Raw genomic sequence first — 15,017 nt, 5'->3', positions numbered from 1 at the left:
AATTGCACATAAGATACAGGCAGTACTGACACATCACTAACTAGGCTGGGAAGATACACTGCTGGTGAGTTTACGGTATGAACTCTCTTATATCCTGCTCATTCATCAGCGTCTGCTTTACTGCTGACTACTGTGAAACAAATATGAGGACAGTACATCACAAGCACGAGTAGTTAGGGGGGGGGGCATCTCCTGCCCCATATACCGTACAGTAATGAGGTGACCCAGTTTTGGGGGTAGTGGAGGATACATTGATAAAGCACACGGCTGAGTCTGGCAGTTGGGGTGCCGAATAACACTGAAAGGACAGATCTGAAAATCTATCAATCTGTAAATGTTTGATAAATGGATACCAACATAATCCTGATTTAAATAACACATGAGCACAGCCTCTTTATGTTTAAAGCTCCCTGTGATGGAATAATCTCACTTGATCCACATAACTTCAAAAAACATCATAGAATCAGGTGTACACGTGCCTAATAAAATCTTTATTTATGTTTTCAAACTTTCTTAATCCTATCACTTTTATTATTTTATACTTTGTTTAATTTTTGACGCATTTATCGTCATAATTGTGTTTGTATATAAAAAAAACATTGCAGTGGCTTTTCTGTTTTACTGGTTTAAGAAAGTAAAACATTGAAACAAAGGTACACGGACTACCTAGAAAGACTTACAAAATAAAATACACAATTTACAGAATTAAAAGACTGAGACCTTGCAAAAGTCCTCCTTTATCGTTTATAAATGACCGTAGCCAAACGCCACGCTCAACACACAAATGAGTGGTGTTGCGTCCACTGACAGATGGCTCGGTTAATCCGTGGAGACGCGCTTTCACGTCGCCTTTCACCGCCTGTGCGTCACTTATCTCCGGTCACTCCTCCTGGCAGTGATGGCGGAAGTGGACGAAACTGACATCATGATGAACTACCAGGGAGACTTCTTAAAAGGCGACAAAAAAAACAACCGCTACCCGTATTGCATCGTCTGGACGCCTATTCCTATTTTATCGTAAGAAGCTAACACATGCTGCATTTCTTGCTAGTTTACCTGCAACGTTACAGCGGGTTGTTATGTTGCTAATGTCAGATGACATGAAACAGGTTTATGTTAGCTGGTTGAATCTCATGTTATTTACAGTACTTGTTTTAAGTGAATGATTGCATACAATGTACTCCACGTCCTCTACCTAATGTATTCTGATCCTACTGCTTTGTGATGGGTGTATTCTGCAGGTGGGTGTTCCCCTTCATTGGTCACATGGGTATATGCACCTCTGCTGGAATTATACGAGATTTTGCAGGATCATACTTTGTCTCGGTGAGTACGTAGGCCTACTGCTTTAGAAAAAGTAATATGATATGTATTTATTAGCTACAGTAGTTAGTTTCACGTCTAATGAAATGGCATAGGTAATTGCAGTCATTGAGTAATTCATGCTGACTTACTCAATGACTGAATTGTTTTGATTATCTTAAACCTTAAAGATACACTTTTGCGTGAGATATGTTTTTTATACCTAATACTTTCAACCTTTGTACACCGCCTTAGAATATTGACTGCATTTTTATTTCATGTAGTAGTATTTTCTATTATTTTGTATCATAATTGTTTCTATTTTAGATGTATGTTTCTAGTCTATGCACTAATACACCAGAGCATATTCCTTGTATGTAAAAACCTACTCGGCCATAAACAAAATTCAGATTCTGGTATTATTCATTCAATGTTTTACAATTTAACATTTTGATTTTTTTTCAGGAAGATAACATGGGCTTTGGAAGACCTACAAAGTAAGTTTCTTACTTAAAATACTGTCAAAAAGTATTTGGGTCACACCTTATGACACAGTTGAATGAACATATGGATTGTTTACTATTATCACAGGTATTGGAAGCTTGATGTGGACAAAGTTTGTGGCAATGGAGCTGCTATATGGGACAAAGCAGTGCACGACGCCTCTGAGGAATACAAATGTAGGCCGGTAAGACGATATTTAGGATTTTTGAAACTTATATTTCCCCTTGATTATTCACATTGTAATAAAACATTTTTCTGTTTTTGTTTAAGCACAATCTGTGCTTAGATAACTGCCATTCCCACGTTGCCATGGCCCTCAACCTTATGCGCTACAACAACAGCACATCTTGGAACATGATAAAACTGTGTGCGCTGTCTCTTATTCATGGAAAACATGTGAGGTAAGTTTTTAAGACTCATCCTGCCATTTGTTTTACCGAAAAGGACACTTCATACATAAAGAACCCAGCCACACTTCCAGGTTACCATCTTGTTAATAGGTTAAAATAATTTACTACAGAGTGCTTATTTGCATTGATTACACCATAGCATTTGTGTCTTAAGCATTTTGTCTGCAACGACAGTTACTTTCTTAAGACTTATCAGATTTACTTACTGTTACATTATAATTACAATACATTTTGCAAATATTGATTCTGTTAAAGGTCCCATGTCATGGCCATTTCTACTGATCATAATTCCATTGTTGAGGTCTACTAGAATAGATTTACATTGTTCAATTTTCCAAAATCATTGGTTTCTCATACAGCATCTCTGTATAGTATGTGTATTCACTCTCTGTCCTAAACGGCTTGTTGGAGCTCCTGCCCGGGTTTGTTTGTCTGGTCCTTGAGAACACAATTTTGATTAACAAAACTCCATGGAAAGAAAGGAAACTTCAATGGGCAAAAACAGTGAAGACAGAAGAAGCATTTGCTAAATCACAAAGTTAACAGAAGGAAAACATTGTTACTCACAGTACTGGACCAAACACACCTAAAGCATTGTCATCACTAACATTTCCCCAATCGTTTAAATTGGTCTGCTGCTGGATGCTGGTGAGCATTGGGAGAACTATGGCCAAGAGAACCCGCCTCATAATTCTCCGGTGACCCACATAGAGATGCCGGTGTTTGTGCTGCCTCTGCACATACACTCCCGCTGCACAGGAGTCTGTTAAACAGTAGGGGAGTTTTGTAATTCATCAATGATAGCAGAGCCCCCCACTGTGTCACATCTGAAGGTCACGCCTCCGGTGGGGCTCCCTGCGCCGGCTGGATAGAGAGGACAGCAGGGCACAGGTAGGGTGCGTTCAGGGGCGGAGAGAGGAGCCATGGGCCCCTGGGAGTAAATAGATCGGACCATGTGATTTCAACACACACACACAATAGAGGGTGTTTTACCCTCTGTGCCACACACTCTCCGTATCCAGGTGTTAATAATTACTCTAACACACCTCTCTGTATCCTTCAGCTGGGCGGCCTTCCTCAAGACTTGGCTTCCCTTCTTCATGATCTTCGGAATTCTCGGCACGTTCATCCTCACGTTCAACCTACATTAAAGGACCAGGCAGGCAATCGGGAGGACTCACAGACTTTGGCTATACTTTATACATTGTCTTCGGCTGTTGACATGAAATTGTTTTGTCGGGACATTTGTTTCATGTACAAAAATTCCAGATGATGGACTTCATTGTGTGTTAGGGATCTATTCTCTAGGGGGGTATTTAAGGACAAACAATACTGTAGCTGTCTGTGCGTAGTTTTGAAATCAATAGTATGTTTTTACCATTTATTTTATTTAAGTTTTTATGATTGAGTTGTTTTTTTTACACAGTGGGTTCTGTGTTTATGTTTTGTTTATATGGGGGATCATAAAATGGTTATACCACAGAACTGTTGAGATGCACTTTTCCAAGAATGGCAATGATGAATGTGTTTTCTGACTGGCTAATGTTCATATCGGTGAGGAATAACTCTAAAATGGATCAAAAACTCTTAACGCTAAAAGCGTTCATCAATTATTTGTTTAGGAGTTATGAGACGATACCAAAAAGAGATAAGGAAAAATCGAGGTACTGTCATGCTGTAAAACACCTACATTAAATCCTTTTTCCTTTGGTGTATAAATACAAGTATATGTTTTATCTTTCCGTGTATTATTTGCTCCTCTCCAGACAGAATTTGAATCCTTACATCCTTAAGTTACTTTAACTGTAATTTAATGGCAATACTATAATACTTATGTCTGTTTTTTGTTTACTTTGTTGATGGTATGTACCCAAAAGAGAATTATCCATTACAGCTGCAAGAATTATTTGATCTAAAGAGTTATTTGTCATGCAAAAAATTACAGAAACCACATCTAATGTGCAAATATACTGCATTTAGAGACATCACCTCGGACTCTTAGACTGGGCTGGACCTTTTGACTTTCTTCTAACAATGTATAGATGAATAATTGATTAATCTAGAAACTAACTGGTATATTAACAGTTCATGAAAGTAATCATTAGGTGCAGCCCAACCATATAATCGTACATTTCTGTTTCTGTGATTTATCTGTTTCTGTGACCTCATTGGATGCTGGATGTGCTGTATTCAGCTTTTCAGGCTGCTGTAGGTCACAGGCTGTAGATGCCCTAATCGTCCTCTGTACCTTTAAGGGACCCACGTACCTTTTTCATCCAGCACCATCTGCGTTATATGAACCGACATCAATTTAGGGGGACCTTCATCCCCAGAGTGGAGCAGATGAGGAGGGGCTCGTGCTAAAGCTCTCTCTCTGCAGCATATATTCACTTAGAGGGAACAAAAGCAGTGTACAGAATATTAAAATTGTTCTTCTGTAATTCAATACATCTTTTTAAACTTACATTTTCATTGATCATAATTTAGAGATGTGTGTTTTTGCAGTCCGGCTGTTTTTGGGAATCCTTTTCTGTGCACCGCGCTCACAGTGCTTGGTGTGTCCTTTTGGCTGTGAGTGCTTTGCTGTCAGTCACACAGTGAAATGTGTTTCTGAAGATCTGCTCACGGTGCCACAAAGTATTCCAGGATATGCAAAGACCGTCATCATTGCAGGGAATAATATTCTCCAGATCGGACCTGATTCCTTTGCACAGCTGGAGAATGTCAGCAACATCATTTTGAGCAATAATAGGTAAGAATATCACAGTTTGTTTTAGTTTCATTACATATCAAGCCATATTACATGCTTAATCTGTTGATGTGTATCTAATAGATACAAAATGTTCTTTGGTATGCACAATTTGATTGTTTTACAGCCGATACAGATAATGAATAACCAATTGCTTCTTATGACTGATAATAATAGGATTTTATATTTCACACTCATGTAATTGTTCAGTTCATAACCCATAGTTTATGCGCACCTGAGGGAAAGGAAGGCTGAGATATGTTGAGCAAAGTTTGGTTGCCCTTCAATGTTCCTTTTAGTTTTTTGATGCATAAGAAAACTTGTATTGAAAATTACAATATTGTTGTCTTCCTCTAAAACTGTGTAAAACCTTCCCACTTTAAAGGTGCAAACCATCACATAGACTAGTGCAGTGTAGTATTTAGATATACTGCTTGTTAAGTCAAAGAAACCGTTTGGTTTTGAATGTATCAGCTATAATTGTATTACAGTAAAAAATAAACCAACTTCTTAATGTCAGACAATAATTTTTCTGCAGCTATACATATTGTGCCTTCCTAATGTTTATATATCTGAGTGTGGTTTTATGGTTTATGTATGCCCAATACATAAAGAAAGGTGTTACAGTGTTAATCATCTTCCCAGTATTACAGAGATGGCGTCCCACAGCTTCTCTGCCCTCAGCAACCTGCGCTTCCTGGACCTCAGTGAGAACCATCTGGCCCTCATCCACCCAGAAGCCCTCAGCATACCCGGCAGCCCCCTTCAGGAGCTCAACCTGAGCCACTCGCTGAGCAACTTCACCGCTCTGACGGACCTCATCACGGCTCTGCGCTGGGGGGGCCTCGGGGGGCTCCTCCGCCTCGACCTCTCTGGGAACCACCTCGCCCTGCTGCCCCCGGGGATGTTCTCACACCTTCCCAACCTGCAGCACCTCTTCCTCACCAACAACTCCCTTAAGGCCATCTACAGTGGAACCTTCTCTGGTATGAACCACCTGCAGGTGCTGGACCTCACACACAACGCCTTCACGGCGGTCAGCGCTGATGCTCTAGAGGAGCTGGAGATGCTCGGCAACATCCGAATCCTCCTTGGAGACAACCCTTACACCTGCTTCTGTGAGATCAGTCATTTTGTTGCCTGGCTGAATGAATCCAGAGCCCAGGTGGATGTGGATGCTGTGAGGTGTGCCTCACCGGGGGGGTTAAGTGACACCCGGCTGCAAGGGCTCGGTGTCCACGCCCTTGGATGTGTGGTTCCTGTCCAAGAAGAGGCGGATGATCTCACCCTGCAGACATCCTACGTCCTGCTGGGGCTGGTGCTCGGTTTAGTGGGCATGGTCTTTCTCTTCGTGCTCTTTCTGAATCGCAAAGGTATGAAGACGTGGATCATTGAGATGAGAGATGCATGTCGTGATGTGTTGGAGGGATACCACTACCGATTTGAGCTGGACTCGGACCCTCGACTGGGGCAGATCTCTAAAGATGGCAGAAGCGGGGTACGAGGGCATTCAGGATTAGATACGTCTCAGCAGCTGCCAAGTGACACCTATATTGTCCAGCTTCCTACAGACACTCAGGTTAAACAGCTGACGACCTCTCCACATGTGAAACTATGATCGTTTAATGAAGCTAGAGACTAATTTGACAGTGAGTGATGTAGATGTGAATAGTCAATGCCAGTACATTTACAGTTGAGGTATTTAGGATTCCTACTGCATTAGAAAAAAAAATACCTCAAAGTGCATTTGTGTTTTCTCAAGGCACACATTTCTGTAAATCAACCTACATCTTGTGTGTTTATTATACCTTTTATAAAAACATAGGCTAAATAACAGACTAATAAAGAACACAAGATTCACAGAAAATACAAACATACACAAAATAAACCCTAACAAAATAATTAAAAAATAAATAAAGGGGCCGAAGGACTTCAAAAATAAAGGGCACACATTAAAACAATATAATCAAAGTTTAGCTATCTAGAAGGAGGAATTTATATTGAAAGTGTCCGGATCTATGTTTTGAGGTGTGGTAATGCATGATAAACATGGAAAATCATATAGCACTATTAAAAAAAAAAAGGTGTCGAAGATGTGTTTGTTAATGATGTACTGTTCACAAGTGTTCATATGGACGAAGATCATAGAAGGGAATTACATTTTAAGCATCAATATGTATGGATTACTTTAAACCACGTATGTATTTCAGACACTGTTTAGTGCATGTGTAATTCTCTGCAGAGGGATTTAAAGGGTTGTCTAAATATTTTCAGCTCTAGAAAATGTATTTAAAGAGAGAACTTTAGGAAGGATGGAGCTTGATTCTTGTTTTTCTCCTGTTACTGTATTATTGTTTATGTAACTGTAATTGACACACTATTTATATCTTGAGTAAGGGGCAGGCAAATAAGACTTTCCTCTCAATGCACCTTTTTGGTCAAGGAAATAACTGATGCGTTAAGACACCATGAGCAGATCAAATAAAACATTAAATTTGACAACATTACATCATATAAATCATGTGAAGAATAGGTACGTTTCATGAATCTTAATATTTTAGGATTTATAATGTGACTAGTATTGTATTATTGATATGAATATATAAATCAAACCTACCGTAGACTTTGTATTAACAATAATTACAATTAAATTAAACTTGATGTATTTAATTTGTTGTGCCCCTGTTTTATTGGGACCACAAGACTAATATTTTTCCCCAGGTAGGATGGCCTTGCTTTTTCCAGTTTAAACAGCGGGTGATTAAGTGTTTCCAAAGAGGGAAAATAGGGCGAAATGAAAAATATTGCTTTGCTTTGCGGCTGTGCAGCTCTGTACGCATGTCAGACCTTGGGTCCGTGTTTGTGTTCATAGCATGTGTGTGCATGTATGAAGAAGTCTCCATGCAGAGGTGGGAGAAGTAGCGACTCAGATCTTGTACTTCAGTAAAAGTAGAAGTACCAGAGAGTAAGAATACTCTGTTACAATAGTCCTGCATTAAAAATGTTACTCAAGTGAAAGTACAAAAGTATTAGCATCAAAATATACAAATGCAAAAGTACTCATTGTGCAGATTGGCCCATTACAGATATATTTAGGCCCAATTCCAAACCACACCTACAGTGGGGAGTGTGTAGGGGTAGGGTGTAGGACGTGGTTTGGGATTGGGCCACCATGTTTTGATTATAGTTATGCATGCATTAAAGTGTTATCAAAGCTGGTAAAGTTGCAGATAGTTTTCTGTTGAACCCCATCCACCTGCCAGCGGGCGGTAAAACGCATCATCTGCAGGAAACAGCGTCTGAGGGCTTCTTAATATTTAATAAACTATGAATGTTTCATATCCATGTAACGGGAAGAAACTCAGCTAACTGATTATATGAACCATGTTTAGCAAATAAAAACACAAGGCTAACGCTGAGCCTCTGGATTAGCCCTGAGCGAAAAAATGCTAACGCTGTTAGCACAGAACTCACTCATAAAACCCTTATTACTTATCGTAAATGCAAATCCAACCCATCGACTAGCATCGTGAGAATACACGGAATCGATAGGTATCTATATCACCACTCCATGATAAGACCTCGCGACATTATTAACAAGAACAGACATCAAAACATGTGGCGCTAGGTAGCTAAAAACGGCAAAATGGCTTACCTTCGTTGTTGTCTGATCAAAAGTTGTCTTCAATGGCATTAAAACGATAAAAACGCTGCTGAAGGTTAATCCATAGGTTAATTAAATATGTCTGTCACTTTGAAATGATTTCTGATAATCCATCAGCAATAAACCTAGTTTTACATTTTCAGATTTCAGAGCGTAAGATAGGTTTCGCTTTAGGCAAACTGCGTGCGCATAGCCCCCACTTCTCAATGTTAACGTTGGTGTGTATGTGGAAATCCCCCTTCGATTATATTGGCTCTAACAGTTCAAAAGAGATGTCAATCATCAAAATCGACCAATGGGTTCCAGAGAAACGGCAAAAACGCCCATTTCCACCCAAATGACCCCAGAGGTGGGTTGCGTTCGAATAGTCCATTTAGCTTAGGAACCTTCCTAACCGAGTGTAATGACCCGGAAGTCCCTCAGTGGCAGCCATGATAAGTGCCGTTAAAATTCTCTAGATGATAGGAAAGGAGGTTTCAAACTTCCTTTATAACCTCCTTTAGCTTAGGAACCACTGGACCTCCCTAACCGAAAGGAGAGGAGAAAATGCTGTCCCACAATGCCTTGCAGCCGCTGCATTTGACGTCACACAACAGTCGGCCGACACAAACGATTATGACGGAGAAATTATATCATGAAAGTTACGGTGCTTATTAAGCATTTTAAAACGTATGTGGTATGTTGCCAAAGTGCTTTATTTTGAACGTTCATCAGTATTATAATCAAAAAGAGAAATATGAACGTTAGTTTTTCTGAAATTATCAAATAAAGTCAACATTTCACTGAGCTGTGTGGGGTTTGTTCAACTTTTAAAAGATGTTTGAATGGGGATATACACAGTGATAGGTGTTAAAGACTAACGTTTATAATAAATACATTTGTATTGATTTTAAGATATTTTCATAGTTCATACAATCATACGTATTGGGATCATTTGTATTAATGTGGACCGGAGGGAGAGGGTGACAAGCATAAGTTTCACTTTCATTTTTTATTTCAATTCCAATTTTGGTCATGAAAAATAATTTCTCTGTTGTTCATAAAGCATAAAGCAAGAGCATCAGAGCACGGTGCAGAGTCTCTAGATGAGTCCGTCGTTCTTATTAAACATCTATGTTGTAGTCCGTTGTATAGAAAACTGTAGTTTCCATAGTTTCCCCACAGCAGCAGACGCACACAATGACGTCCGCTGGCGCATCATAAACACGTCGGATAGTGAAAGTGCATTCGGATTCTCTAAGTACCGCAGTCTCTTCTCCTAAGTCCTTTTGAATTCTCCTATCCACTATCCCCTAACCCCGTGACGTTTCACTCAGAGGTCAAGGAATAGGAGATAGGGTTAGGTTAGAACTTAGCTGATTTTTAAACTATCCGAACGCAACCGTGTAGTTTTTATTTGTAAACCTCTCTAAAAAGGTCAAATGTCACTTGCTTTGTATAAATCTTGATACAGGGTACTTATTATATGTTGTACTCTTGGATTCCTTTTAGTTTACTAACCCATCATCCCTTTTAGAAGTGTAGTTATGGTCATTTGTTCTGGAAATGTCATTTTTGAGCCTCAACATTGTACTTAAGTACTTGAGTAAATACTTAGTTACTTCCAACCTCTTTCTACATGTCACAATGTAAAACCCCCTGGGCAAGACCTCACCCCAAATTGCTCCTGTGGGGATTGCCCACAGTATCGAGTATGTAAGTCGCTTTGGATAAAGCGTCTAACAAGTGACATGTACAGTAATGTAAAGTGTAGAGTTTCACCATTAGTTGATGTTGCTTCACATTGTTACAGATTACAATCTGATCAAAGATGTCTCAATTGTGATCAGATTTGCAGCAATTTGCTTTTAGCTATTCTCTTTGCTGTCCTTAGTGTCTTTCCCTCTTGTTTCCTTCTTCTTTTTACATTTTATTCGTTTTTTATATCAAGTTAGTTAACAATACAATAACACAAATAAACAGAAATTTAAACTTGGAAATAAGCATATGTTTATAAAACCTAATGAAGGGATAAAACATAAAAAGACTAAAGTAAAGAAAGTCAAAACATGCCATAACAAAAACAAATAGTTTTTTCCTCTTTCTTTCTTCTGTGCTTTATATCCGCCTCGCGTGACGTCACGACTCACCTGTGGGTGGGTGAAGGATCTGGGATTAGCTCTAGCCGCAGGTAATAGCCAAACATTGGGAGACTCACTGCAACACAAGACTTACACGAGACTGAGTTTTACAAGAAAGAGGACACGACGCGAATGAGCCGAGTTGTGTTTTTCGGTCGAAGCATCCGACGTTAAGTTTGCAAAGCTTGTTGTTTCGTGGAGGTAAAGTTACCTGAAAATATGTGGGCGGTGGAAACCCGTCTTTCTTTCTCGTTGTGAAGCGTTAGCAGAAGTTTTTCTCCCTGAGACTTCCGCGGTTTCCTCGCTGAACAAGTTGTTTCGGGTAAACGACAACCACAAGTGTTTCTTCTTATGCGGTAAGTGAACGTTTTGTAAACACCTTAAAAATGCTTAAATATTGAGTGAGTTTTGGTCTGAACACAACAAGCTTTTTAGAGTGCAACGAAATGACCCAAATTATTATCACGCTAGCAATCAATGCAGTAAGTTTTATTTACATTGTCAGAATTTCCTGGGAGCCTTCTGTACTGTGTTTACCACATAACGCGGGCTACTTTTTATGTGTCATGGTGCGTTTAATTCTGCAAGCCTGTGTGGCAACAACAAGGGTAGGTTAACACCTGGTTATTATTTCTAAACATGCCTCTCCCACACCAGGTCCCAGGTATTCTGAGCCATGCCTGGCCACAGCTCAGGGGCTCCCCAGGCGTCCCGCCAGCACAAACACTACAGCTCCAACTCGAAGTACCGACAGACCCGGACTATATCCAGGGACAGCACGACCAGCCAGGACTCCTGCAAGGACCCTCATGTGGAGCATAAACATGAGCACCACGCTGACCACTCCCGGCATTCAGACAACAAGTATGGTCCGAGCAAAAGCCACCCACGAAATGGCACCGCTCGGGGCTCAGAGACGCTCGGATTTATCCCTGGTTCGGCGGACAGCACCCCTGCCAGCAGACATGCCTGTGGCTCGTGTGCCTCCATGGGCTGGAGTGGCTGTAAGGCTCTTATCTGCTGTATACTGACCTGTGGGTTTTATGGCAGCAGAGAGCCCTGCCTGCCTGTAAATGAGAGCTCCACAGACCACCCCCCTAAAGCAGGCAGTGAGCCTCACCCTCCTAATGGCATGGCGGTGACCAACCCCACCTGCGGGATCCCTTTGGAGCCCAGCAAGTCTACCAAAGCCTCTAAATTGCCCACGAGTGACAGCTTCCGCTACCCGGATGTGCGCATCGCAGGTCAGACGGTCAGGTATCCAGTTGCTGCCCCCAAACGAACCCGTACGCCCGGCAGGGGGGAGACACAGCGGCCTGTCAGCAACACCAGCCTGTTGTCCCGTGACGACTATGATCTGGATGACCTGAGCGACACAGGCACAGACATTGACTCTCTGATCACCAAGAAGCTGCTGGAGCTCTACGCCCTGCACCAGATTGACCAGCTGGCCAAGTGCACCTCTGACTCCTCTTTCTCCCGCAAGACCAACGAGATCAGCGAGCTCATCTACAGCATCGCTCAGGACTACAACCTGGAGGAGCAGGAGGCCGAGTGCAAGCTGGTGCACGGGGTCATCCGCATCAGCACCCGAAAGGGCAAGAGGAACAAGAGCCATCAGTCGACAGGGCAGCGTCCCAACGGGAGGAACGACGGGACCCTCCCCGACAGCGGAAACGAGACCATGACCAACACTTTAGTTAGCAGTGACTGTAAGAATGCCTTTAAAGCGTTTAAAATGATGAATTACTTCTGTATGAATATATAAAATATACAACATGACTATTTTTTCTGTCTAAATATGCCAATAATCTGATCCGTCTTCCCTAAATGACTCATAGTGTCTGTTGGAGCGCTGCTTTTGTTTGGCTTATAGTTTTTTTTAAAGCCCTAATACAACAGGCAGTGACCTAGCAGTAATTGGTTCATGAGGCAAGTTGATACAGGTTACGCTTGTCTTGGAAAACGTGTTGCACAATAGCCAAGTTGACCGGATTTATTCTTAAATGAGTGTTCATTAATGTCTGCTTGCGCTCATTTTGTCTTTCCTCCCCAGCTTTTTTTCCAGAGGTCAAAGTGTCAGAGCAGACTCCATCGGATGAGCTGGCGAGGAAAATGAGACATTACAGCGGGAGAAGTGAGTACATATTTTATAACGGGTGCAGTTAGGCCTGGCAATATGGTCAAAAGCTTCTATCCCAATATAGGCCATTTTATGTCAATAAATATATGAATTGATATCCTAATATAGCCTGTTTCGTGTTAATACATTATATAAATAAAGGGCAAAGCGTAGTTATGTTGAATGAAATGGCATATGAGAAGTACAGAGTTGTTTTTTATATGATCAAAATGACAATAATATTGAAATTGTAAAAAAAGAAATAATATATTCAGCTATCTACTGATTTACAAGCATGCACATAAATACAATGTTTTCAGATTAAGTCAGTGGTTTGACTAACTGACTGAGTTTGATCTTACTTTCTGAGAAATGTGAGGTGGTATGTTCTTATCAATTTATGCATCACAATATTTGATATCTTTGCTATATATTGCCATCGAAAAGCAATACATTATCTAATTGAATTGTCACCATACATGTAAAGTGTACAAGCATTCGGTTAGCAGTTAGAGATATTGCAAATGTTCCTATTAATTGAATGCATTGTGCTGACGGAGTTGCAGTCCCATTTGTCCCTGCTGTTGAGCTATAATTACTCCCTCGGTGAAGCAGTGTGTGGAGCGCAGGTCTTTGGATTCCATTGTACCGGCTGCAGCTGCAAGCATTCTCTCACCTTCTCTCAGCTTCTCTCTACTTTCCTGTAACATGCCATTCTTTAAGCAGTGAAACTCCCACATTCCTGTCCTCTTCTCTGCATATTACAATCCCTCGCTCATTAGCTGCCCCCCCCCACTTCATCCGCCACCTTACACCTACCTATCAACCTGCCTCATTCTCCCCTGCAGCTCAGCGGTCATGGTACACCACCTTCCACAGCAGCAGATCGAGTCACATTAAATATACGCCTCATAATGTCCCATGGTTTACTACATCATTTTGGCCTACAACTTTAGGTACGGATTACTGTGCAGCAGCCTCTTCTCTTTTTTGTTGTTCAGTGGAGAGGCGGTTAAAAACTAGGGGTGTCCCATTACACGAATTGTGTTTCCTAAACTTTCACATCATGGGCTGGAAATGTGTTGTCGTCCCAGGTTTAACTCTTGTGTGTCGCAGTTGTGCATGATATCTACAGTGTTGTTTATATTTCTATGACTGCTATTCTTTGATTTTCATTGAGCTAATCTAAAGTCTTTCTTTTACAGCGTACTCCTCCAGCACGGCCACAGCCTACTCGGCCTACCATCATGACACCGAAATAGACTCTTCAGGCGCTCCTCTCATTCTCTGAAGGGGCACACAGCCAAAAAAAGTACCTTTCCTGACAAGCAATGTAGCCGACTAAATGGACAATGTTATCCCTTTGCTATATTTGTTTGCTGCTGTTACTAAGTGAAGCACCTTTTACCCTGGGCGGTGGTACTTCTGCTTTTAGTGGTTAATGTTATGCTATTGGAGTGTCATTTAATTTCATGCACCTTTTATCTCTCCAGCAAGTGACCCACTGAGGAAACAATTATTTTTGTACAAAGCAAAAGACAATGCAGGTTTTTTTTTTTTTTAATGTATGCAGTGTTTAAAGTTGTTTTGAGAAAATGAAACATGACAACACTCCTTCAGGCCAGAGGATAGAGACCGATGGTAGAATGTAACCGTCCTCATTCTTGTCTGTGATTGTGTATGCAAGCCATTGTGCGTGAACTGTATATATGTTTGGGGCTTATCCACTACTGCCATTTAAGTCTCTTTGAAAGCGTGTGTTGTCCTGGAAACTGCATTGTTAAGCCATACTTTGATGTACATATTTTTTTTATCAATGTTACTCTCGGGTTTTTTAACCATTTGTGGCATTTCGCCGCAGTTTTTTTATTCACTGTTTTTAACAAAATAAAAATCTCCATGCTTGTTTATTCCATTTCGAGTGCATTCAATAATTAAATGCCTTTTATACGTATACAATAATTGTGTTTTAACTCATCTATTTCACATTTTGGCTTATGGAAAATGGGACATACTGCTTGACGTTTGCAGAGCTTTGTTTTAATGTTCTTTCACCACATAATATAAAATAATTGCCATTTTCCACAATTATCTCTCATATATCAAGTCCTTTATTCCCAGGATGTTCTAATGCTTTAGCCTACTT

At 40.7% G+C, this 15,017-nt stretch overlaps 3 protein-coding genes and 1 long non-coding RNA gene across 4 annotated transcripts; 3 read left to right on the top strand and 1 right to left on the bottom strand.

Annotated features, from left to right (window-relative positions):
* Positions 1–80: 80 nt before the first annotated feature.
* Positions 81–3,954, top strand: LOC307045878 (transmembrane protein 222-like). Its single transcript, XM_079691889.1, has 6 exons — positions 81–1,017; positions 1,242–1,326; positions 1,768–1,799; positions 1,894–1,990; positions 2,077–2,207; positions 3,280–3,954. The coding sequence occupies exons 1-6, from the start codon at positions 899–901 to the stop codon at positions 3,365–3,367; spliced, it is 552 nt and encodes a 183-aa protein (XP_079548015.1). The 5' UTR covers positions 81–898; the 3' UTR covers positions 3,368–3,954.
* On the bottom strand, positions 2,214–9,903 carry LOC307045879. The gene is made up of 3 exons (XR_013810010.1): positions 8,621–9,903; positions 4,484–4,606; positions 2,214–3,358 (listed from the first exon to the last, which is right to left on the bottom strand). It is a non-coding gene; the product is annotated as an uncharacterized lncRNA (long non-coding RNA).
* On the top strand, positions 4,694–7,973 carry LOC307045877 (trophoblast glycoprotein-like). Its single transcript, XM_079691888.1, has 2 exons — positions 4,694–4,968; positions 5,611–7,973. The coding sequence occupies exons 1-2, from the start codon at positions 4,706–4,708 to the stop codon at positions 6,581–6,583; spliced, it is 1,236 nt and encodes a 411-aa protein (XP_079548014.1). The 5' UTR covers positions 4,694–4,705; the 3' UTR covers positions 6,584–7,973.
* An 842-nt stretch (positions 9,904–10,745) lies between the features above and the next one.
* Positions 10,746–14,781, top strand: kdf1a (keratinocyte differentiation factor 1a). Its single transcript, XM_079641420.1, has 4 exons — positions 10,746–11,105; positions 11,407–12,461; positions 12,806–12,886; positions 14,077–14,781. Exons 2-4 carry the CDS (start codon positions 11,426–11,428, stop codon positions 14,160–14,162), a joined length of 1,203 nt encoding a protein of 400 aa, XP_079497546.1. The 5' UTR covers positions 10,746–11,105; positions 11,407–11,425; the 3' UTR covers positions 14,163–14,781.
* Positions 14,782–15,017: the final 236 nt, after the last annotated feature.

Source organism: Notothenia rossii (genome assembly GCF_949606895.1).
Source record: "Notothenia rossii genome assembly, chromosome: 7".
Taxonomy (NCBI): domain Eukaryota; kingdom Metazoa; phylum Chordata; class Actinopteri; order Perciformes; family Nototheniidae; genus Notothenia; species Notothenia rossii.
Note: the sequence above shows the minus strand (reverse complement) of the source record. Positions and strands in the feature narration are given on the sequence as shown.